The 24,708-nt window shown below is 37.9% G+C and overlaps 1 protein-coding gene across 2 annotated transcripts in view; it reads left to right on the top strand.

The window, feature by feature from the left end:
- SLX4IP (SLX4 interacting protein) overlaps nucleotides 1–24,708 on the top strand; it is a 97,877-nt gene that overhangs the window by 56,939 nt on the left and 16,230 nt on the right. For both annotated transcript variants that reach the window (XM_083369937.1, XM_083369938.1), the window contains 4 exons: nucleotides 1,791–1,868; nucleotides 2,372–2,495; nucleotides 12,735–12,809; nucleotides 16,654–16,742. In XM_083369937.1, the coding sequence (XP_083226063.1) occupies nucleotides 1,791–1,868; nucleotides 2,372–2,495; nucleotides 12,735–12,809; nucleotides 16,654–16,742 (366 nt within the window). The remainder of the gene's footprint in view (nucleotides 1–1,790; nucleotides 1,869–2,371; nucleotides 2,496–12,734; nucleotides 12,810–16,653; nucleotides 16,743–24,708) is intronic.

The raw sequence follows: 24,708 nt of genomic DNA, 5'->3' as shown, positions 1-24,708 counted from the left end.
CCATAATTGGATTTATGGCTCATACATAATTTTTCCTAAGAAATCATAGGTTGCAAAAAATGTCAAATTACACCCATTATCATTGTGAAATCAACTAAGTATGTTTTGACACCTGTTTTTAGGAGATTTCCCACTTGTGTCATTTTGAACTATAATGGCAATCCCTGACAATTAACAATTCCTGTGAACTTTTGAACTAGTATTATCCCACTCACCCATCATTATAACAATCAAATTCTTCCAACAGCAAACACCATTAAGTTACTGAAATGAAACTTTTTGCCAAGAAATTGACCTTAGCCCTAAACTTCATAAGTGGAAGAGTGGCCCATACTTTGAAATCAGAAAGGAAATGGGTTGTGGGGTTTTTGCTTTTGTTTGTTTTTTGCTACTCCCTCATGGCTTTCCATTGAAGCACAATCAACTGACCAAAAATCTTTGTGTTTATGGATCTCAGGAGATGGGGAATTTCTTCCATGGTGAGTAATTCCAACCTGCTCACTGTATGGAGACAATTGACACGGGATTTGATTTAAAGTTGTTATACCAGGATGCTTACTTTAGGACCTTGAGGTTTTTTCAACTCATGTGAATGAATTATAATAAATAAGTACTGTTGCTTCTGATGGAATCTGATCTGGGCTGTGGCATCTGATGGCAGGGATGATCATAGTTACCTATCAGGCCATCAGCCATAACTGAGACAAGGAAGATCAAGTGACCTTACACTGTTGGAGACTCGGGAAAATAATGACAGCACAAGGTCTGCAAAGACTATTACAAAGAATAGTTTTCAAGTGGCTAGTTGGGCTCACATGAATTAGCCCACATTTTGACAGTCAACAAATATAAAACTGCTACCACAGAGTGTCAACCTGCAATATTTTTAATATCGTTATTTTCATTCTGTTACTGTTCAGTGATAGCCAAAATTTACCAGCAAACTACTGCATCAGCCCTTGCTAAAATTGAATGCTCACAGTGTTTTACATAACCTTTAGAATAGCTGATTTTTGTCACAGTGTGATCTACAAATCGCTGCTTTGAATATTGTACCAAATGCAAGTAGATGAATGAATCACTTGTATCTTAATTAAAAGGCAAGACCAATCCATTTCAACTGAACGAGATAGATTCGTGGGACGGCATACAATGCTGTTTTTTTTACAAAAAAACAACAAAAATATATAGTATTTGTTTATATATTTTTGAATTTACCTCCCATTCTGAATTTGCAAATCGTCAAGCTGATCTACAGTACTAAATATAAAATATAAAACATCAGAGTAACCGTGTAATTAAAATAAAAACAATAAATAAAATGGCATTAATTAAGCTATTTATTTTATTGCTGAAATTTATTCAAGACACTTATTATACCAATGATGGCTTGAGTTTAGATTTTTAATAAATACCATGGTTCTTTTGATAGCTAAGTGGGCAGATCTGCCAATATTATATCCTATGTTAGTTTCAATTACATATAAGGTAGGGACTATTAATTTATAAATTAAAGCCTAAGGCTAAGTAATATTTCAGTTACCTTCACCCCATCGGCACATTGGTTCTTTTTATCTGCCTTACTATTAATTTTAATGTTTTTAACTTTCAATGCCCACTGTTTAATGTTTTGATCCTGTAATTGATTCTGTTATTTATGGTATTGTGAGCAGCTCAGAATTGCTTGGTAGTAATTAATTAAATAGATAAATATTTAGGCTTGTTGATAGTGTATAATTTAATTGTCAATTTCTTTTTATTTCTCTGATATCTCCAAATACTATCCCAAGTGTGGAAACTTTGCAGTCTTGGTAGATTTCCATATTTCCTCGCAGGACCGTATGTGGTTTTCTGATCATCAGAGAGAGGTAAAGACTAATCATTCCTACTTTTAAAAATAAAGAAAGAAATTGGTCTCATGATTTTATAAATCCACTTCAACTGTGTCAGTGCAGAACTAATTTTATGAAGGAAGAAGCATATACTTGTTTTCTTTATTTCCACTTCTCCCTTCACTCTGTTCTGTGTAATTACAGTGGCCCATAGCATAGAGAATTGAAAAAGAAAGAGAAAAAAGAAAAATTGATCTTTAAATTTGGTCTATGGGAAAATAAAGGTATTTTATTTAGAAAACAAATTATATTCTGTCTTTTCATTAAAAAAAGCTAAGCAACGTATTTGTTAGTAATATTGTGCTTTATTAATATGCACAGATTAAAAAATAATCATTGATTTGGGATGTACTTGCAATGTTTTTTTTAGCTTGCACATCACAAGTTTTCTAAGAGTATGTTATTATATGCAATAAGTAGAAAAATCAGTATTCTCAGTCTTTATATTTAAACTCACCTTAACACAAATTATCTCCCAGGAAGTTTGTCTTCTGCTGAAAGATGCAGTTGAGTCAAGAATAAAACAGTACTTGAAAACACGTAAATTGCATGGCCGGTGCAAGCAAACAGAACATGGAGAAGCCAATTCTTTGTCTTTAAGAGGTAGGAGTTTGTCATTTTTATTTATGGTTGCATTTACTTAATCTTTTGATTATCACTGCATAGTTTCCCCCCCCCCCTATCAAATAGGTAGATTGTGTATTGTGGAAGTAATCAAATTTAATAAGAAATGGTGATGTTTTAAATATGTGGGTGATGATTTAATCATAGGATCAGGTTTCTTTTTTACTCAGATTTTTATTCCTTGTTCAAGATTAAAAAGTAAGCACGCAGAGATTGTATGAACTCCTCGGCTACTTAAAGAAGGAAATGAGAAGTAAATTACCTCTGATCAATTGGTGACCATTAATAATTTAATTGACTTATGAATGGCAGAATACAGATCCCAAGTAGTTTGTCCTTCATTACACCTTGTCCAAAACTATTAACTCACTGTGAACTTGGACCACTCCACAAACACATGAAAACTGTGCGCAGAAAGATACTTAAAGCATGTGGCTGCTTAAAAAATGCAGAGTGAATGACAGAATATATGGGAAAGTGAATTTAATCCATAAAGTGTCGGTGGCCTACTACTAACCAATATCTTTAATTGGATTCCAGTTATTCCAGTTTATGGAGCTCATTGCTTCCAGCTTAGTTTTTCCTCAGCTGTTGGGTTATTGTGTCAGAATATACTACTGCCTATTCTCATGCAAACCTGCCCAATCTTTAAGTTCAGTGTCCCTAGGAAGGAAAGTTTCGCTGGGAAGTATGAAAGGTGGAGCCCTTTTGATCATAGCCTCCATCTGTGTAACTTCCTCTCAGAAGAGATATAGTTTGCATGCATATATATGGCTCAGTGGGTTAGGACGCTGAGCTTGTTGATCAGAAGGTCGGCAGTTTGGCGGGTCGAATCCCGAGTGCTGTGTAACAGAGTGAGTGCCTGTTACTTGTCGCTGCTTCTGCCAACCTAGCAGTTCAAAAGAATGTAAAAAATGCAAGTAGAAAAATAGGGACCACTCCGGTGGGAAGGTAACAGCGTTCCGTGCGCCTTTGGCATCTAGTCATGCCAGCCACATGACCATGGAGACGTCCTCGGACAAGCGCTGGCTCGAGTTGGAAACGACTAGCACGCATGTGCAGGAGAACCTTTACTCTATATATATATATTAGCAGTGGGCTAATGCCTCCTTAAGTAACACCAGCTGCCTGCAATTAGTGCAGGTTCGCATCCCACCAGGCTCAAGGTTGACTCAGCCTTCCATCCTCCCGAGGTAGGTAAAATGAGGACCCAGATTGTTGGGGGCAATTAAGCTGACTTTGTAATAATGCCGCTTGGGGGGTGTATGAAAACCCTAATAAGCAGGCATATACATAGAATGAAGGCTACTGCTAAGCTTGTAAGCCGCCCTGAGTCGTTAACTATTTAGATTACCTTGCTAGGCCCCAAACATGGGACAAATCTTTATTTCCTGTTTCAGCCTATCTTGAAGGCCATCGAACAGGCAGTAGTCACACCGGTGACAGCTCATATATTTGTGTAAATTGCAAACAAAGAATTAAGGGAGACTGATATGCATTTCAAACTTATTAGTTTTCATCAGTCAGCCATACCCTTCTGAGATTCGAACCTGGGCTGATTGCACATTAGGCAGTTCTTTTCACCTCTCTCTCTATATATATATACCTCTGTGTGTGTGTGTGTGTGTGTGTGTGTGTGTGTGTGTGTGTGTATACACACACACACACTGCTCAAAAAAATAAAGGGAACACAAGATTAGACATCCTACTATTAAATACAGTACATTGTGTTGTTTAAGTGTTCCCTTTATTTTTTTGAGCAATATGTGTGTGTGTGTGTGTCTATGTGTATATATATTCATTTCCAACTGCTTTTAGCTTAAAAGGTTATTTTTGTTGTCTACAGAGGTTTTGCCTTTAAAAAAAACTATCTAAATTTGGATGAATTGGAGTTATTTTTATGTTTGTGTGTGTGTGTTCTCCTTTTCATTACATAAACTTATTGAAATCAACACTTTTCAAAGTGATTTGTTTATATTTTCTATGCTGCCTTGAGTGAATGTTGTACTCTGAGTACATTAACTCCCCCTAAAGAAAAAGAAAAATACCACACAAAATAAAATGAGATCAGAGAATTGTTTTTGGATTGATCAAATGGGCGGAAAAGCTCCAGGCTGAGTTTCTGTAGTTAAAACAGAGATGGAAATTTGAAAGAAGAGACAAGCTACCGCTTGCGCCTCCTTCGTACCACCTATCCTGGATGAAAGAAAGGGATGTAGAGCCTTCTTCCCAGTCCAGATGCTAGAAAGATGTGCTAAAGCAATGTGTTGTTTACACTGGGGGAAAGAGCCGAGCAGCTGTGAGCAAGCTGTGACTTTCTGTTTGGATGTTGGGTTAACACAGTGAAAATATACCGGCAACACAGTACAAACGCATAAGTATGTTTTTCAGAAAATAAGTCCCAGTTAGATCATTGATAACTGACAAGTTATAAAAGATTGCATCTTGTGTGCTTGTGTGTGTGTGTATGAGGATAGAGTAATACTCACAGATTCTTGCATGTATTGTTACATTATTTAATCTAGTTGAAAGCAAGACTTCAAGATTGTACAGAGCAGTTAAAAATTAACCATATATTTTAATCTTTACATGTTAGTCTTTTTCTTGTTTTCTCACAGGGCATTAAAACTGTCTAGGCCTTTAAAGTGAAGCATGTCTGAACGTTTTCCAGCAGCAGGACTTAAAAAAAATACAAAAGAAATAGCCTGGCGTGATAAAAGGGAAGGGTTTTTTTTTAATTAAAATAATTACAAAAGTGGTGGCATTCGAAGTATAATTTCCTTACCTTTAAACTTTTGATTTGATGTTTAGTAACACAAACTTCCCCCTTTCCTCTAAAAATCTAACTGCAAACAAAGGAAAGAAGTAGAGTAAGGTTTCTGTCAGGCCCTGACCAGGAAATCAACCTCACAGGAAAGCTAAAACTATTTTTATGGCGATTGGCTACCATAACAGAACCTTGCAAGTCTGATTGTGCTATACCTCCTCCTCATAGTTCAGTCTATTAAGGTGGCATCTCCTGAATCATTTCCAAATGCAATCTTCCTGGGACCTTTGAAAAATGTTTCAACTCCTTTTGTTTAGGCCAGGGGTAGGCAACCTTGGCTCTTTTATGACTCGTGGACTTCAACTCCCAGAATTCCTAAACCAGCATTGCTGGAGCTTGCAGTGTGGCTGGATTAAAGCCAAAAGAGCGTCCACTTGCTCGTACAGAAGCAAAAGCAAAAGTATCTTTGATGCCGCAAAAATGTCTATATCATTAGTACATGAAATGTCAAAACCATAAACCAAGGTATACTTAATGTTATCAGAACATAAATGTCCAGACTGAAATGAATATTTTAGGAATCAGCGATTATGCAGCGAGTGGAAGTTTATGTCAGAAGAGTACCAGATTGTATTGCGGACAAGAAAATCACTGAAGGAATGGAGCGGCAATAATTTGCAATAAAATGGTATCCAAGTCAGACCTGAAATGCAGCCCCCTCCCATGAAAGAATCATTTCACTTTGATTCGAAGACAAGACAGCAATATCATGGCAATCCAAATACAACAACAGATGCTGAAGAAGCAGAGGTTGACCATTCCTGTGGTGACTTATAATACCTTGTAAATGCAACCCTCACAAAAGGCAACTTACCAGTTATGGGAGACTGGAATGCTGCAGTTGGTAATAAAGCTAAATAAATAAATAACGGGATAATCTATAAAAAGGAAGCAGAAGAAGAATTTTGCCAAGAAAGTTCTCTGATTATTAAAATTTAATGCATCTTATTTTTTTACATAAATAAATAAAAAATTGTAACATTCATCCAACAACCTAAAAAAATGACCCTACAAATGGATACCAGCTAAAAGAACAAGAGCAAAATCAACTGGGCCATATTCTGAAAGATGGAGAAAAGGTCTACAGTCCCTTAAACTCTGCTGAAGATGTTACCTAGCCTGGTGACAAAACACTCGGAAACCAACACACAAGCTTGGAGAATGAACCTTCACCCTCATCCTACACCTGAGCTACAGATATTCTCCACTATTGCAAAGGTCTACAGCAGGGGTTGGCAACTTTAAACACTCAAAGAGCCACTTGGACCCATTTCCCAGAGGGAAAAAACCACTGGGAGCCTTGGTGGAGCAGTGAGCTAATGCCTCCTTAAATAACACCAGCTGCCTGCAATTAGTGCAGGTTCGAGTCCCACCAGGCTCAAGGTTGACTCAGCCTTCCATCCTTCCGAGGTAGGTAAAATGAGGACCCAGATTGTTGAGGGCAATTAAGCTGACTTTGTAATAATGCCGCTTTGGGGGGTGTGTGAAAGCCCTAATAAGCAGGCATATACATAGAATGAAGGCTACTGCTAAGCACATTTGATTTGTGCTTCTTAGATTGTAAGCCGCCCTGAGTCTTCGGAGAAGGGCGGGATATAAATGGGATTTTTTTAAAAAAAAAAAACTCATGCAAGCATGCACACGCGAAGGGGTGAGCTTGATTGAAGAGTTTAATTAAAAAGAAATAGAAGCTGCTGTGCATGAGTTCTCTCCCTCCCTCCCTCCCTCTCTCTCCCCCCCTCCCTCTCTCCGATCTTCTGCTCACCTGGCAAGCTGGCTTCACGCTGTTCTTGGACAAGCTGACACACATTTTATTGGGCTGGCTTTCCTGCCCTGCTTTCTGCTGCTTCCTGCTTTCTGTGGAGACACAGCAAAGGTAGGAGCCCCGCCCAATAAGCTTGTCAGCTTCTCAGAGAACAGCGTGAGGCCACTCTACACACACACACACACACACACAGAGAGAGAGAGAGAGAGAGAGAGAGAGAGAGGGAGGGAGGGAGGGAGAAGGAAACCACAAGTGCCCCTCTTCCCCACTCTCTGCAAATGGCGGAGGAGGACTGGAGCCGCAGGAAAAGGCTGAAAGAGCTGCATGCGGCTCCAGAGCCGCGGGTTGCTGACCCGTTGTCTACAGTATTCAGTAAAGAAAAACAAGATAGGCTTCTGACTGCAGCTCACAAACTCCTTAAAATTACAACTAAAGAACATGAACATAACCATCCAACCAACCAGATATGATTTCATCAATATTTCATATGATACAGTGAATAACTTGTCAAGTCAAGAAAAGAACAGATTTAGTGGATTAGGCTGGATAGAGTGCTTTAAGAATGCTAATACCCTTAAAGACGAAGTCATCAAAAATATTCAAAAAACATAAAAAGCAAAAGAAAGTGAAATGGCTGTTTGCTGATATGCTTTCATAGTCAAAGAAGGAAGGTACTATAGACAGAAGAACATTTCCCCAACTACATACTGACTTTCAGAGAAGAACAGGCAGTAGTCCTATCTAAAGGGACTGAGAACAATAGTCAAATAGGAAGGACATGAGATTCTTTTTGGAAAATTGCAGATATCAGGGGAAACTTTTTCACAACCAGAAAGCAGTAGAACAATAGAAGAGAAAGACAGTAAATGTCTATTGGAGAAAGAAGAGGTGGTCTACGGGTTTCCCCTCAGGAAAGTGGAGTAATGGCTGCTTGGAAGGTTTCAGTGCCCCGCCAGCAGTTCCTTGATTTAACCTTTACCTATTCTGCTTACCCTCAGGGCCCACAGAGTTTAGAGGGAGTGGTTGCCTCTGCCAAATTGCTTCATGCTATTAGCAGTCTCTTCACATTCAGAAGGATATTAGTGCTCTACAATACTAATTTCATAGTGATAGAATGTCTTTAAATATTTTACAGCTTTCAGCTGACTGAATTGCCTGGTGGATGTTATGCCCTGAAGCATCTCTCTTTCTTCTGACTCTCTAAAACTTGCTTAACGTATTTTTGGTGCCTCTCTTTATCCCTCTATGTTTCTAGCTAAAGGTCCTGACTGATGATGGGCAGCACATGGGTTGGCCTAAGAGTTTCTGTAAATAAGAGTTCCCCAACCTGGTGTCTTCCAGATATCTGGACTACAACTCCCATACTGTTAAGAAGGCTGTTAAATATGAGAGTTATAGTCCAGGATATTTGGTTGGGGATGATCAGGGCACTTATCTGAGCAATCCTACAGGCAGCATTTAGTGAATAGATGAAGCTATTCCTGATGATAATAATATCTCTCTCTCCCTCTCTCCCACATAGTGCAAATCCTGAAAATTGGTTAATTCAGAAGCCAAATTAAGCAAATTGTCCTCCATCTCCCTCTCCCTCTCTCTCTGTTTGAGTGTGTGATATAAACTAAATTTAGATAAAAGCTATTTTCTATAGCTTCAAGCTTAGTGTTGAAATATTGAGTGAAGACAGATAATCAAGGGATTAGATGTAATTTAAAGCATGAAAATGTGGAGTATTGACCAGCAACACTAAAATATTAATGCGTGTGTGGCCTACACATTTTACAGTTTCAAGAATGAGATAGATTACACAGTCACATATATTATGTAGTTCTTTCAATGTGTTTTCTCTAAAAACATTTACTTTATTTATTGAGAGTTTTTTAGCCCCTGCAGCACATAAAAAGAATAAATTTCAAATAATAATGGAGCAAAGACTAGGGTGTACAGCATCTAAAGTAGCTGGACTGCAAGGAAGAAAAGGTTCGGTGTTTTGGAAAAGATTGTGGAAAAAGCAGGGGTGTGTCAAGTACAAAAACACTTTGAGATCACTACAGGCCTCCATAGGCCTGTCTTGTGGTTTTGGAGAAGACTTTGCTGAACTCAGAACAGAATGATTCAGATGCCAGATTTTGCTGGGAAGTGAACACCTGCCAGGTCACTCCAGATAACTCAGCCGCTGAAAAGCATTTTCCCAGGCTCCCAGGTGAATGGTCTCTAATAGCCGTGGGAGACAGCTTTCCCTTGTTATATGCTATACCACAGATTCTTATTAGCAACCACACAGCTGATCAAGTCATCAGCAAACATGTGTTGCTAGCGGGCTTATGGATAAGGCTACCAACCAAGGTGGGGAGACCTCAGAAACTGCTTTAAAAAATTAGGACTTAAGAGGGCCACCAAGCTGGAGTCTGGTGAAAAACATTTAGAATTACATTTCTGGTTCCAGGAATTTATTAAGTCCCAGATTTGAATAGAATTTTGGTACCAAAAACTGCTGCTGGTTATTTGTCTCGATCTCTTTGTTAGAAAGGGCATTCAGAAATCCTTTTTTGTAATTATTTAATTTTATTTGGACATTGGATGATCAAACGTTAAAAACTTTAAAAATCCCAAAGCTACACAGATAATTTTTTTTAAAAAAAATCCTTGACTAAATGTTGCAGATCATCCAGAAATCAACCAATGAAATTAGAACAACTTGCTATCCATCGCAGTTTTCAAAAGCTCTTTTTGACTTTAAATTTCTAATAAAAAATTGCTATTGAATGCCTGTCTTTTTTACCCTAATTTTTGATAAAATACTGTAGCTTAAAATGGTGGAGGAAATTTCACAGACTGCTGCTGCTGCTTTTGTAGTAATTCTGCATTAGCATATTTGATCTTTATATAAAAGCTAATGCAGATGATGGAAGTGGTTGAAGGGTTGGACGTGGATGGAGGAGATGTAGATTCCATTCTCTACTGCAATATTTCTCAACCTTGGCAATTTGAACATTTGTGGACTTCAACTCCCAGAATTCTCCAGCTAACAAACTGGGTGGAGAATTCTGGGGGTTGAAGTCCAAGTTGCCAAGGTTGAAAAACATTGCCCTACTGGATTTGGAATTTTGTCATTGTCAAGCTGCATCTGGGTCGTTCCAGTTACAGCGCAAAACACGCCAAAATCATAGGGTGAGGCTGTTGATCAGCACAATTGAATTTCACAGGGGTGTGAACAGACTGATGAAGGCCTTTGTCTGCAGTTGTCATTCCTGAGGCTGTTTTCCAAATGAAATTTGGAATCACGTGAGCGAATTCCAACTCTTACCCCATCACCATCTCCAGGGTGTAGATTATCTACTTTCCTTTCAAGTCTACATGCTAATATGAACGGTTCATTTCGGTAGAAGCTATCCAAATTTCTGTGGGTATTTTTAAACATTCCAAAATGACAACGGAAACATCAGGCCTTCACATGATTTCAGTAAAAATGTTTTCAGTGACAGAAATTTACATGATGCTCTGAGATGTGCCAATCACAAGAGAAATTATGTAAAATTAATATCACATAGGGTTAGAGTCAGGGAAAATATATTTATTTCTGATCCAAAGGTGTGAAATTATTATCATGCTTCTTCTTGGGCACATAATTGTTTACATCACAAATTACATTTTCACATTAATGGAGCCATTCCTTGCATAATAATGCTTCAGTTCAAATGTGCTTGGGAAAAACCACTGCAATTATATTTCAAAATTTTGGAATATACATACCTTTGCTTCTTCCTTATTCCTGCAAATATTACATTGCACCTCTGGAATACAAGTCTGTATAGACTTTCTTTCCCTCCGTTTAAGAAAATAAACTGAAGCAGACCCAAATTGTCTTCCCCTCCATGTCCCTCACCCACCCACCCCAGGCATTTAATCATGTAATCAGATGAAGAACAACTGGAAATTCAAAATTTCCAGCTCTTTTTATAATGTTCCATTGGCCTCATGAAAATATTAACTTGATGAACCTTGTTTGTAATTATGTGACCTTTATGATCTTGGTTTTATTCTGCCAGTGTTGGTTGTTCAGTTGTGCTGTCCCATAAATTCCAAACATGTAGGAGTACAGCATGGCAGAGTTGATAGTCAGGAAAACAATACTCATGGAATCAAAGGTTTTGCAGAGACAAAAGTTTTTTGTTTGGCAACTAACTTATAAAGTAATGTAAGGGCAATTATCTGAGTCAGAAAAGGAGAGAAATTACTGTTTGTTATTGACTTGTAAAGAAAGGAATTGCCATGAGAATTGGAAGTGTGTGTTGGAGAGAAAGTTTGTGCGGATATTCCTTTCATCCTTCATCTTTCTCCAAACCAGGGCATTGATGCAGTGATACTTAAGAGACATTTTTGGTCCCACTAAAACTTTACCAGATTTAGCCTACTGAGATTAGAGCAAAGCTACAGTTCCAAGTCAGGCTGTGTTTGATTACTATAGCAAGGCCACGGAATTAAAGTTTCTTTTAGAATAAAGGATGCAGAAATGTATGAAGTCTATAAACATTATTTTGATCAATTCAGGGTTCCATTATGAAATCCTAAAGTGCATTTCATCCTAGCTTGATTCTTTCCAGACTAGCTGAACTTGTCCAAAGAAAACGTAGCCTTTTTTAACCAAACTACAGTATGCAAAAGAGTGGCAGAGGAGTATTTTTCACAGTAAAACAATGGGATCAAACGCTAAGGAGTGGAGCATATCTTTAACTGCATTATTCATGGCACTGATGTTCATCAGATCTTAAAGTTCCTCTGTGTGAAACAACGAAAGTCTGTCTGTCTGTCTGTCTGTCTGTCTGTCTCTCTCTCTCTCTCTCTATCTATCTATATCTCGATCATTGCATTTCTGTTATTGCAGTGTAATATAGAATAAACTGCAAAGTCACCTTTCAATAGTGTAATATGATCAAGCGTTTTAAAAATTCAGTGACTTTTTTTGAGAGATGGCTCCGGTGCTTTGGCATGGGCTTATAAAAAGAAGCGAATCAATAACTGTACAAAAATATTCTACAATATTTTTTGCAATACTGTACCAGTTTGAACTGAATTATCAAAGTGCCTTTTTTAAAAAAAATGACAACAACGAGTGTGTTTGGAAATATTTTAACACAATTTTATGATGCTTTATTTTTATGGAAATGGCCTCCAAAACTTTTACAGCATCCCCTTTTTCCCCTACAAGGTGTGTTAACTCCATCTATTTTAAGTTATATCTAAAGGAGGATTCATATATATGGAATTTAGTATTATTTTTTTTAAAAAAAAACAACTCAAAAGATTTGCTACATTGCTTTGAGATAGATTACGCCAAAAATTTTGAAATGTGAGAAAGTGGCATTTGGCAGGGCTGGAGTCAAGTGCTATAAGGAATGGATAAAAGAATGTAGCTTATAACTGGTTCTCATGCCTGGGCTGGAACATTTAAATGTGCAAATTTGGATTTTGTGGCTAGAGTTAAGGTAACGAGGCACATAGCTGGCATACTTTTGAAAATGTACTTAGTGAATTTTAATTGCTTTTTTGTATATGAATTTTTAATCTAGACTCATAGTTGATAAACCTGTGTTGCTTGCATAAAGCCTGCCCTGCTTTTATGTTGCAGCGGACGAGTTTCACATTTCAGCTTACTTTGTCAAAAGATGGGCTAATCTGCGATGTATTGGACAACCGCACAGTGGTAAGCTACCTATGCCTCCCTCTCTGAGTACTTTGGAGAAACAAGGTGAAAAAGCTACGCTTGGACCAATGGCATTTTCCCACAAACTATGTGTGATGCGGAAAGATTTCTTTTCCTCTCTTTCCGCTGCCTGACCATAACTAGCTGATGGCTTCCGGGATGGAAACCTCTGTCAAGCTTCCGACTGACGAACCCAACCAAGCAAACACCTTCGAGACATTTCGATCTCTTAATGTAAAAAATTATTGAGTACATCGCTTCGGCACTAATGAAAGCAAAACCAGTTCTGGCAAGACCCTTCCCAAACCCATATAGTAAAAGCATTGAATTGTCCCTCCTCCCTCTGGGTCAGGTCACGTTGCCCAATCAAGTGGAAAAATATTGTTATGAGAAAGCATCTCTAGGTTTGGCCAGACACCTGGTGTAATGTCCTTGAGTCTCATGGTCTGGCGTCTTAGTCTTTGAAGTCTGCATTCCAAACCTCTCTCCCTCCACAAGTTGGTTGGCAAGCTGAGAGGCAACGTTTGTCGCACCAGCAAAACCGTGCTTTGAAACTTGACAACCGCTATGTAAGAGTGTTTACTTGTTCTGTCTCTTACATATAAATGGAAAGGCACTTATACCGCCAGTTTGTCCTGGCAACTGAATCGAAAGGAAGCATCTTCTAGTTTTTATTACCAGTTTTTCTCCTTAGTGCTGCTAGGAATGTATATCCTCTACAAATTTATTTATTTATTTATTTATTTATTTATTTATTTATTTATTTATTTATTTATTTATTATTTAAACTTGTATACCGCCCTATTCCCATAGGACTCAGGGCGGTTTACAGGAAAAAATTAAAAATACATAACATGCAAAGTTAAAATCGATTAAAACTAAGGTTAAATTAAGTCCCTGAATTTAAACTAAAACCCCATTAATAAATAATTAAAACCCCTCAGTCTGGGCCAGACAGCTCAAAAAACCAAGTTTTCAAGTCCCTGCGGAATGAGCGAAGGTCGGGGGCAGTCCTAAGCTCCGTGGGAAGTTGGTTCCAAAGGGCCGGCACGCCCACAGAGAACGCCCTTCCCCTGGGGATAACCCGCCGGCATTCCTTGACTGGCGGTACCCTAAGAAGGCCCTCCCTGTGGGAGCGCACAGGACGATGGGAAGTTGATGCCGGCAGCAGGTGTTCCCTTAGATAATCCGGACCCAAGCCATTTAGAGCTTTATAGGTCATTACCAGCACCTTGAATCTCAAGTGATAAGTGGGGAGAGCATCCTGACCTATCGATAGTTCAGGAACAGAATTATTAAAGAGAGTTGTTTCTCCTTTTATAACAGAAAGAACAATGAGGTTCAGCTTTTTTGGTTATACTTTTATGCTCCATATCACAAGTGATCGATTCTGATTGCTAGAAAGCTGTCTTTGCAATTCTCTGATATTTGCCCAGCACCTCATCTCAAGAGATGGTCTACACATATTTGCTTCCCTTTTCTGAAGAAACTTGCTTCTTTGACTGGGGCAAATCTTTGTGATAAATTTCCTGCTGCTGTTTTGTTCCACGCTATTTACTAACTAATTAGTTCTTGAAAGAGTAATTAGCCAGGACTCACTGCAACAATGGTTAGATTCAGCATTTCATTGAGTCCCTGAATTCTGAATCAGTAGAGGCTGCCTTATGACTCAGCCATATTGTCACAGGGTGGTTCAAATATCTGCAGGAGACAGCTTTTGCTTATCCTTTTAAGTGATGTCATTGGACCTGATCGCTTTTCATATTTTTGCACCCAAGGAACTCTAGAAGGGTATGACATCAAGTCTTAGGCTGCCAAAAATAAAATGTTTGGCACAGTTAATTGTTTGGCTGAAAACTTGTTTGAATGCCTTTAAATATTGTAATGTTACAGTATTGTGAACATTTGTTAAGTCTATTGGACTTGTAAATCTCCATTTTGATAACACCTCAAATCAAATCCATTCTGCCCCATTGCCTTTAAGTTCAGTGCTTTGAGATGAGAATATCTTGAGAATCATATAGCCCGTGTGTGTGTGTATTTCATTTGAGTTAACATTCTGTGCATCTTGCCATCATCTGCCTTAACTGGTCCTTTTAGGACAGGTTGCTGGCATGCACCAATCCGCAGCATGCCAGCAACTGGGCCGCACACCCAAGCAAAGCCCCATCTGCGGGATGCAGGCAGTGTGCAAAACCACACACCCTCTGGTCTGCGGAAAAACCTTTCTCACTGTTCCCTGGTGCCCAAAAGGTTGGGGACCTCTGCTTTAGGACATACCCTTAAAAAAGTAGCAAAGACCATATTTACTTACTGTATATGGCTTTTCTTTAAAATGGATTTAAATTCCGGTGCTGTTTTAAATCTTATTATAATCTGCGATGGTTTTTCCAAGATTTTTATCATGCTTCGAATTATAACTTACATAAGAAACTCCTTTTTAAAAAAATCCAGAATAACACTAAAATGATTTCATGAGTCGGCCTACTATCAGGCTTCAGCACTGGATTTCTCTGGAATACATCTTTTTTTTTTTGAGGGGAGGGTTTTTTCCCCCCCCATCATGATTGTGGCATGGCAGTGCAATGTCTCAGTGGTTAAGATGTTGGGCTTTTTGGCCGAAAAGCCAACAGCCAGAGTTTGAGACTTGAGCGCCATGCAACGGGGCGAGTGCCCGTCTTCACTTAGCTCCTACCCATCTAGAAGTATGAAAGCATGCAAATGCCAGTAGATAAATAGATGCTACTTCGGTGGAGATGAAACAGCGCTCTGCGATGTCATGCTGGCCACATGACCATGGAAACGTCTTCAGTCAGCACTGGCTGAAACAGAGCTGAGCTCCGCCCCTAGAGTTGGCAATGACTAGCGGAGTACAAACCACAGAGTCTCTGTTCTTCCTTTTCCATGATTGTGGCAGAGGAAGCTTTGAAGCTAACCACTTTTTCTGTTGCTATTAATATTATTATTAATAGTGAGCATTTATTACAGTCACATCATCACCTTGCGTTTCATTTGCATGTTAGAGTCGGGTTCTAATGCCATATTAATGTTGAGTTTATAATTCCCATCTGCCCCAATCTTTGCTCACTGAAAGACTGTACAGCAGGGGTCCCCAACCCCCGGTCCGTGGACCAGGACCAGGCCATGGCATGCCAGCAACCGGACTGCACAAACAAGCAAAGCCCCATCCGTGAGATGCAGGCAACACACAAAACCACACACCTTCTGGTCCGTGGAAAAGCCTCTCCACGGAACCGGTCTTTGGTGCTCAAAAGGTTGGGGACCTTTGCTGTACAGTATTGTTGGTGTACCACCTATGGCTGCTAACAGTGAAAATCAATAAATACTGGAAAGAAATAAACAAATACAATTAAAATTAGGCAAATAACTTTGTATTTGCCATAAAATGAATGGTTATAGGAAATGACAAGAATATGGCATCAGTCATTTGTTTTTTTCTTTGATATCTGTCTCTGCCATCATAGGTGAGATGAAGTTATCTACCATCAAACTTGCAGAAAGATTGACATAAAAGAGTGTTTTTAAAATATCTGAAAAAAACAATGTTGTAATAGGAGAAATAGAAGAAAAACCAGCCAAGAATTTTTGCATATGCCAATGGAAAAATCTTGGGGCTTTTTTCTTTGGTTCAGATTTAGTTCTTGACTTTAATAATTTTTGCCTGTCAACAACAAAACAAGAAAAGGTATTATGGAACTCAATTGACCAAAAAAAGGGGGTACAATTTTTTAAAACCTATATGGTTAGATAACATAGAAAGTGATTCTGAAGTTTCATTATTTTAAAAAGTTTCCAAAATGTATATGTTCTTATATTTATACAGAATTACGTGTATTTCCGGATCGTTTTGTGATATATGTCTCACGATTTGAATCCAATCCATCTTCTTGGGTCAGTGAAAGTGTGGCATTGGTATGTATGAAAAATATTAACAAATAGCATATTTCACAGCATTCTGGTTAGAAATGTGGGTGGCTTCATGTTAGCCTTTGCCATTCATGGATTCTTGGCATGTAGTTGGGATGGAAAATTTTACATAAAATCTTGGGCCAAATGGTTTAAAAGTTGGATAGAAAAATTGTTCTCTGAATTTACAAGCTTTACACCCAGAAAAGAAAGATAATGAGTTTCTGGTAAGTATTGTTAATGGAACCAAATTATTCTTTAACAGTGCAGAATAAAGAGCACCATACAGACTTATTTCAAATGTGAATTGTGTAAATTAATATATTGTTGCCACCCATACAAAATTAAATACTTTTCTTTCTTTTTTTACTTAGGGAAGCATTATTTTGGAGCGTTCATTTGCTCTGCTGTATTTCATTTTTAATATTATCCGTCACACAGTCAGTCAGATGTTCAGGCTGGATTTAGCATTTTTATTTACCTATTGAGTCCTTCCCAAGGATCTGGGATAGGCGATTGTTGATGTTTCATGGTGTTAGAGGTAATGGCTCAGGATGTAAGCTGTTCTGAGTAAAGCTGCCTTTTCCAATTGACTGATGGTGAATTTCTCAATGCCAATGGTGTTTAAATGATACTCCAGTTTTGGGATTGCACCCAATGCACCTATTACTGTTGGTACTAACTTTGCTTTCTTTTGCCACAGTTGTTCTATTTCTGTTTGCAGTTCCTTGTATTTTGCTATCTTCTCCAGTTCTTTCCTTTCTATTGTGCTATCTCCAGGCACTGCCACATCTACTACCAAGATTTTCTTGTCTTTCTTATCGACAATTGTTAAGTCTGGCATGTTATACCCAACTGTTTGAGTTCTAAAATCACAGAGCACTTTAGTTTCTTCATTTTCTTTTATTTTCTCTATATTATGGTTCCACCAGTTCTTGCTTGCAGGCAAATGGTAATTCTTGCAAATCTTTCAACGCATTATTATTATTATTATTATTATTATTATTATTATTATTATTATTATTATTATTGTTGCTGCTGCTGCTGCTGCTGCTGCTGCTGTTAGATTTGCTAGGCTTGCTAGAGTTGGCATGAGTTAGACTGCAACTGTCCCACTCTTAAACATATTAAAGTGAGATAATTAGCCTACATCTGAGCTGACATTTCTTTTAATAAATCAAGTTATCAATTCATTAGTCACTTGGTCACATATCGGTAGTATTTGCTGGCACTTTAACCAAGCATAGAGGAAATTAAAGGTATTTCAGATCTAGTTTTATTTAATCGGGTTATAAAAACTGAAGAGTACCAGCCATTTTAGAGCCCTTAGGAGGAAAAATGATTCCTTGTAATGTTCTTGGCAATGATGCAGTCCTAATTTGCCATTGTCTTCTACCAAGGTGTGGTTTCAAGCTTTTCAATCTAATTTGTACTCCTGGAATTTCCTGGTTATCTCTCGTCCAAGCAGTAACCAAGCCAATTTAGTTTTCTTTTCAAAGATCATCCAAGGTCATTTAAAATTGCTATCATAGGAATAATTAATTTCAGAAAACAGGTTTGCATTGATGCTTTTCCCCATGGGATCTAAAGACTGGACTGTGCTGCCATATCCAGGTGGATTAATAGAGGAACTCATGAAATTAGAACACAGTAGACAGGTAGACAGTACAGGTCGTTCTCACCACCAAAATGGAGCCCAAAATTTCCATTGCTAAGCAAGGCTCTGGTTAAATGAGTTGCGCTTCATTTTACAACTTTTTTGTCAAAGTTGTTAAGCGAATCACTGCAATGGTTAAGGAAACCATGCGGTCATGAAGCGAATCTGGCTTCCCCCATTGACTTTGCTTGTTGAAAGCCGGCTGGGAAGGTTACAAAATGTGATCACATGACCCACGACAATGCAATGCAACTGTTGTAAAGCACCCAAATTTTGATCCCATAACCGTGGGGATGCTGCAACTTTTGTTAAGTGTGAAAAGCAATCCAGTCGTGTTTTTTTTTTGCAGTGGTGTAACTTTGAATGGTCATTAAGCAATTCGAGGACTACCTGTGTTGAAAGTCCATTTGGGTACCTCAAGATTCCCTGTTGCCTCACCATATGGCTTCATTTCAGGGTGCTCAAAAGTTTCAGGACTATATTCACATGTCTTCTCAGTCTGTGTGAGCTGTAGGCCAAACAAGGAAACTATGCTTAGGTTTGTTGGCGAGGATGAGGAAGTTCTTCTGTTTACCTCTTGAAGGCCCTGGCTGAAGAAAGAGCACATGACTCATTCCTTTCTCTTCACTTTTGACTTGTTTCTGAGGATGCAAAAGGGATAATGACCTGGGATATGAAATACCCGTATGTTACCTGGGGGGAAAAACATGACAAATTTGACCAAACTATTGAAAGCAGAAATGTCACACTGGCATCAGAGGTGTTGTCAGAGTTGTGGCTTATGGCTATGAGAGCTGAGTCATCAGAAAGGCTGAACAAAGAAAAATTGTTATCTTTGAATTGTGGTGCCAAAGAAAGTAGTTGAGAATATCATGGACAACAGCAAGAAATAATTAAATACTAGATGAAAGTAGACCAGACTTTTCACCGGAAGTGCTAATAATGAAGCTAAAGCTTAGGTATGTTGGACATATAATTTGAAAGAAGCAGCCACTGGAGGAGACACTGATGCTGGGAAAAATGAAAACATAAAGAAGAGCCCAAAGGAAGACAAGGTGGTTAGATAAGATCACTGAAGACACAATAGCAATAACACTTAGACTTATATACTGCTTCACAGTGCTTCACAGCCCTCCCTAAGCAGTTTACACAGTCAGCATATTGTCTCCAACCGTCTGGGTCCTCCTCATTTTACTGACCTTGGAAGGATGGAAGGCTGAGTCAACCCTGAACCGATGAGCTATAAGAAGCTACCAAAGGATTAGTTATTGGCAGAAAACCTTGAGAAAACATTGGTTCCCAAAAGGTGAAGCAAGTAAGAGACTGAACAACATGGAATCACATATGTATGCTTAGAAGTTTGAAATGTAAAACAAAAAAGATTGCTTTTTTGTTTTGTTTTACATTTTAGAATCTGTTTCTTCAGTGCTTCTACTATTCATGGCACACTTTTTTGCAATATGATGTTAGTAACTGCTGAGTATAGGATGTTCTAGAAGAATCTGAAAACACTACATTTCTTTTGAATGACTATATTAATTTTTTTTTTAAAAAGCACAGGATTCAGAAGTCTTAATGGAATCACAAGACCTCGTGAATTACAAGAACAATTGATGCAATCTTTCAGCCAACAAAATTTTTTGCTATCATCTACCACTGTTCCCAGTTACTTATTAACTAGTAATGGTGCATTGTTACAAGCCACAATATTTCCTTTGTAGAACATAGCTTATGCATTCTGTATATTTGAAAGGTATTTGCTTACCCTTCTTGCCCTTAAATTGATAGCTTAAAAATAATTAACTGACAACGCACAATTATAGTGAAGCTATCTGGATTTCTTTTTTAAAAAAATTTCAAGTTTTGTCGTTGAAAGTTGATGGGATCACCCATATCACTGAAGGTACTTGCATTCTAAGTTGTTTTTTTTTAAAAAAAAAACCAAATAGAAGTATATAAGTATTTTGAATTCTCCAAAAGAGGTAGTGGAACATGTTATTCAGCAAGGGAACATGGCGTGATAACTGGAGTTATGTAAGGATGTTTAAAAGAAATTTCCTATCAAATTTTGTCTCTGAATCAAGCGTTTGTACTTGGCTAACCTCAAAATTCAAGAACAGAAACAAAAGACTTTCTACTGGTGGTACGAAACAAGAGCAAACATGATTGGACAGGAAGTTTAGAACATAATATGCAGTGCTTGTGGAAAAGATCTTGAGCTTTATTTGTAATTTGTAGCATGAAAACTTGAAAAAACAAAAAAAAGATAAAGCAGTGAGTGCCCATATGTAAACTGATGGGAAAGAACAACAATTTCTCGGTTCAAAGAAAGGAAGGTTTTTTTTTTAAAGCGGAACAAAAGCCAATATGTTTCAAGCAGTAGTTACCTTCAGAAGTGCTGCAAATGCAACAATTAAAAAAATATTTGTACAAAACGTAAACGAAACTGGAGACATTCATATTTTTTCATATTCCAGTACATTCTTTAAATAATTAAATACTATGAAACACAAATAAGAAATAGGAAAGCAAACTCTTATTACTTAACTAATAGAAATGTCAACAAAACAGGCTCTCAAGCTAATAAAGAACAATTCCCCAAAGGCTCAATATCAACACATAAGTAAATAACTGAGAAACAAACACTGCTGACAAAAGAAACAATTTTCAACTATGTACGTGTTATCCAATTTTAAAGTTCTAATAATTTATTGGGTCTATATAGATGTTTTGTTAAAATCAAAGGTTTAAAAAAGATTAAGTATTCATGATCTTCGAAGTCACCAACAGTTATTATTAAAGCTACAATAATTAGATTAACAAACGGGCTTTTCTGTTTTGAATTATAGTTTTAAAATAACAGTGTTATAACAAAGGACTTTAGGACAGCATGTGGAACATTCTGATACCTCCTAAAATCAGATTGCTTTAAGATATGGCTAATTTCTATGAAATTATTTAGGTTGTTCTTAAATAAATTGTCCTGGTCTTATTATAACATGGAACAATGCCAAATAGGAAAGATCACAAGTATTAGGTAGCATACAGGCAAAAAGGCAGTGGGAAGACAAACACTTAGTCTAGGAACCCAGCCAATATGACTTGTGTGACAAACTATAGTTTTTAAAAATCAAATTCTTACATTTCAGTGTGTACATATTTGCTGGTTTTATTGCCAAAGAAAATATTTGAGACGGAAAGCAGTAGGAAGAATGTTTCATGATTCCTTTAACAGGTGCCTGCACCCCAATTTTATTTAATTGAAAGAGCCATGGTGGCGCAGTGGTTAGAATGCAGTATTACAGGCTAACTCTGCCCACTGCCAACAGTTCGATCCTGACCCACTCAAGGTTGACTTAGCTTTCCATCCTTCCGAGGTCAGTAAGATGAGAACCCAGATTATTGGGGGCAATATGCAGACTCTGTAAACGTATTAGAGAAGGCTATACAGCTCTATGAAACAGTATATAAGTCTAAGTGCTCTTGCTAATTGTTGTGGAAAAATTTGCTGCGGGGTTGAGAATTAGCAGGTTAAGGAAATCCTGGATGCTTGTCACTTGTTTACCAGTTCTCTTCAAATGCTCTGACATATTATTGTTACAACGCAAATATAGAGCTGCACTATATATATAGTATTTCTGCCTTGTAGTGGTATGTGTTTATGAGTTGCGTCCATTTGCAGCCATTTCATAAGTCCAAAAGAAACTTTAATTATGGCAATTCTTTGCAGATTTGCTATTGTAGTTCCTTAACAGAAACAGCTTAAAACATTTATGAATTACTATATTAGATATACAGCTTTCTTTTTGTATTTATTTAATCATGCTCTTTTCTAGTTTGGTTGCAAGAAGATTTTTAAAACCATAAGATTGAAAATCCTTTTAAGGCTTGATTTGTGAGCGGGGGCATGCAGTCAAAAGAATATTGCCTTTTTTAAAAAGAGGCCTTTATTTCTTTTGGTGTTACCGACAAATAATAAATCTTTGAAAATATTCATTCTGAATTCACTGTTTATGAATATATTACTTCAGAAACAATCAGTAGCAAATTATACTTCAATTATCATCTTTCCTTAAGGGTAATCTTATCAAATGTACATTGCAGGGTTTTTCATTCAGTGTAATTGCAATATAAGTCTCTAGTTCGGTTTCTGTAGTAAAACAACAATTATATTGTATTTACTAAAATTGAAGTTCTTAGATTAATACCTAATCACTGAAGTAGTGAACCAATAGTGAGTCACAATCATGTGATTGCGGGGACTCAAAGATGGTTGCAAGTTCAAAGACCAGTTGTAAATCTCCTTTTTCATCAACATTGTTCCTGAACAATCACTGAACCAGCAATCAATCAGCAAAGACAATCTATAATTATTTATGTATTAAGTCACCCTTGAATCAAGATATTCCCCAGGACACGGACACGGCGTGGAGGTCTGTTGGCAACAGAATTTAAATGGTTTAGTGTTGTCATCTTTTGTGGTTCATTTTGATTTCACTGCCTGGTCTACAACTTACCCTAAAAATAAAGAGTAGGGATAAATGGTTAATTTTCTAAGTGGAGATAGAAAGAAGTGAAATCCCTTGAAGATCTTGGCTGGGGCGCTAAAATATAGCCATTCGTTAACTTAAGCGTAAGCAGTGAATTGGCTAAATTTGTGGATAATATCCTTTTCAGGGTGGTGTACATTATATGTGATTGTGGATCTCTTTAAACTGGGTAAATAATGATGATGGCAAATGCAGTATTCTGACAGCATAATCACGTCATGTAAATCAGCATTTCTTAACCTTGCCAACTAGAAGATGTGTGGACCTCAACTCCCAGAATTCCTTAGCCAACATGCTAATGTAAATATTGTGATTATGAAATTATATCCTCATATCTGATGCACTTATGGTTTAGACCACCCCTGTAGGTTTCCAGATAAAGTTTTTCTTATGCTTACTATTTCTTTACCAAGATCCAGTTCTTTTCTCTTTTAACCTCTGTGGTAAATGTTCTGTATTTTTTAAGCTGAGAGGTTCTTTGTGTGTGCCTTGTTCCAGTGAAAGATTTTTTACAGAATATGCAGAAAGAGCAATAAAGCTCCATCAACCAGTATGAAAGCAGATGCATGCTTGTGCAAAAAGCTCTGTTTTGTTCTGCAACTCAATATGTTAGGCTAAATTCGAACCCAACATGTCTGCTGGGGACAAATAGACACAGTAGGACAGAATCCATTGTTCAGTTATTGAATTCTCAAGATGCCCCTTGCTTAAGATGTGCAAGCCCAGCGATCCATGGAAATCCTTCTCAGAATATCAAACTATTTCAAACTAAGTATTCACCAGCGCACAGCCCTCTTTTTGCCTGCCAATGAATCTGTTCCAGTGAACAGAAAACAAAGCTCAGTCTGATGGAGAAGGAGTGCCGTGAGCAGGGCTTTTTTTGTCATAGAAGGCCCAGAACGGAGTTCCGGCACCTTTTTTTGGATGGAACCTTGTAGGGTAGGCAAGGCAGGTTGTATGACGTGGGTGAGTTCTGGCACTTTTTTTTTTTTTTTTTTACAAAAAAAAGCACTGGGCGTGAGTATGGTAGCTTTGAGATCTGACATACATCTTATATTTTGCAGCTTAGCTATAGCATTTCAGCAAAAATTTTCAAGCAATGTCGAGAGGTGAATGCGAGATTCTGAGAACAAGAAGAGGCTTTGCCACTCTTGAGATTGATCAGATGGTTGTCTTCTCTGAAGGCCGTGCGAATCTCCAGATTACACGGTTATGTTAGAAACACGGTGTAGTGCAAGCGGGGGAGGGGGGAGATCAAGGGATGTCACTTGTCATCGGTAAAGTGATTGGCCCTTTCTAATCAGCATCTGTGACATTTGTGCTACTGCTTTCTATGGAATTCTCTGAATTGAGGGAAACACAATGGTGGAAGATGAATATCTTTGTCCTGATTTGGGGAGATGGTGCATTTTCATTTATTTGAGAAACAAATATATTCCTTGAATTATAAACTAATTTTCTAGAAACACTCTTCTTTTCTTGATTGACCACAGTATCTCTGATTGTATGGTAAGATGAAGGAACTGATCAGGGAAATACTTAGAATATAATTATGGAATATATTCCTCCTGCTTTTCTGTTCAACACTCAGTGCCTCTGAGGCCCAAGTCTGCCAAATGATGTAGAACAAGTGTCCCCAACCCCCGGTCTGTGGACCAGTACTGGGCCGCAGCATGCCAGCAACCGGGCCTCACAAACCAGCAAAGCCCCATCTGCAGGATGCAGGCAACACACAAAACCACACACTCTCCAGTCTGCGGAAAAA

This window comes from Vipera ursinii (assembly GCF_947247035.1).
Source record: "Vipera ursinii genome assembly, chromosome: 1".
Classification (NCBI taxonomy): Eukaryota; Metazoa; Chordata; class Lepidosauria; order Squamata; family Viperidae; genus Vipera; species Vipera ursinii.
The sequence above is the reverse complement of the archived record's forward strand: the minus strand, read 5'-3'. Positions and strand labels throughout refer to the sequence as shown.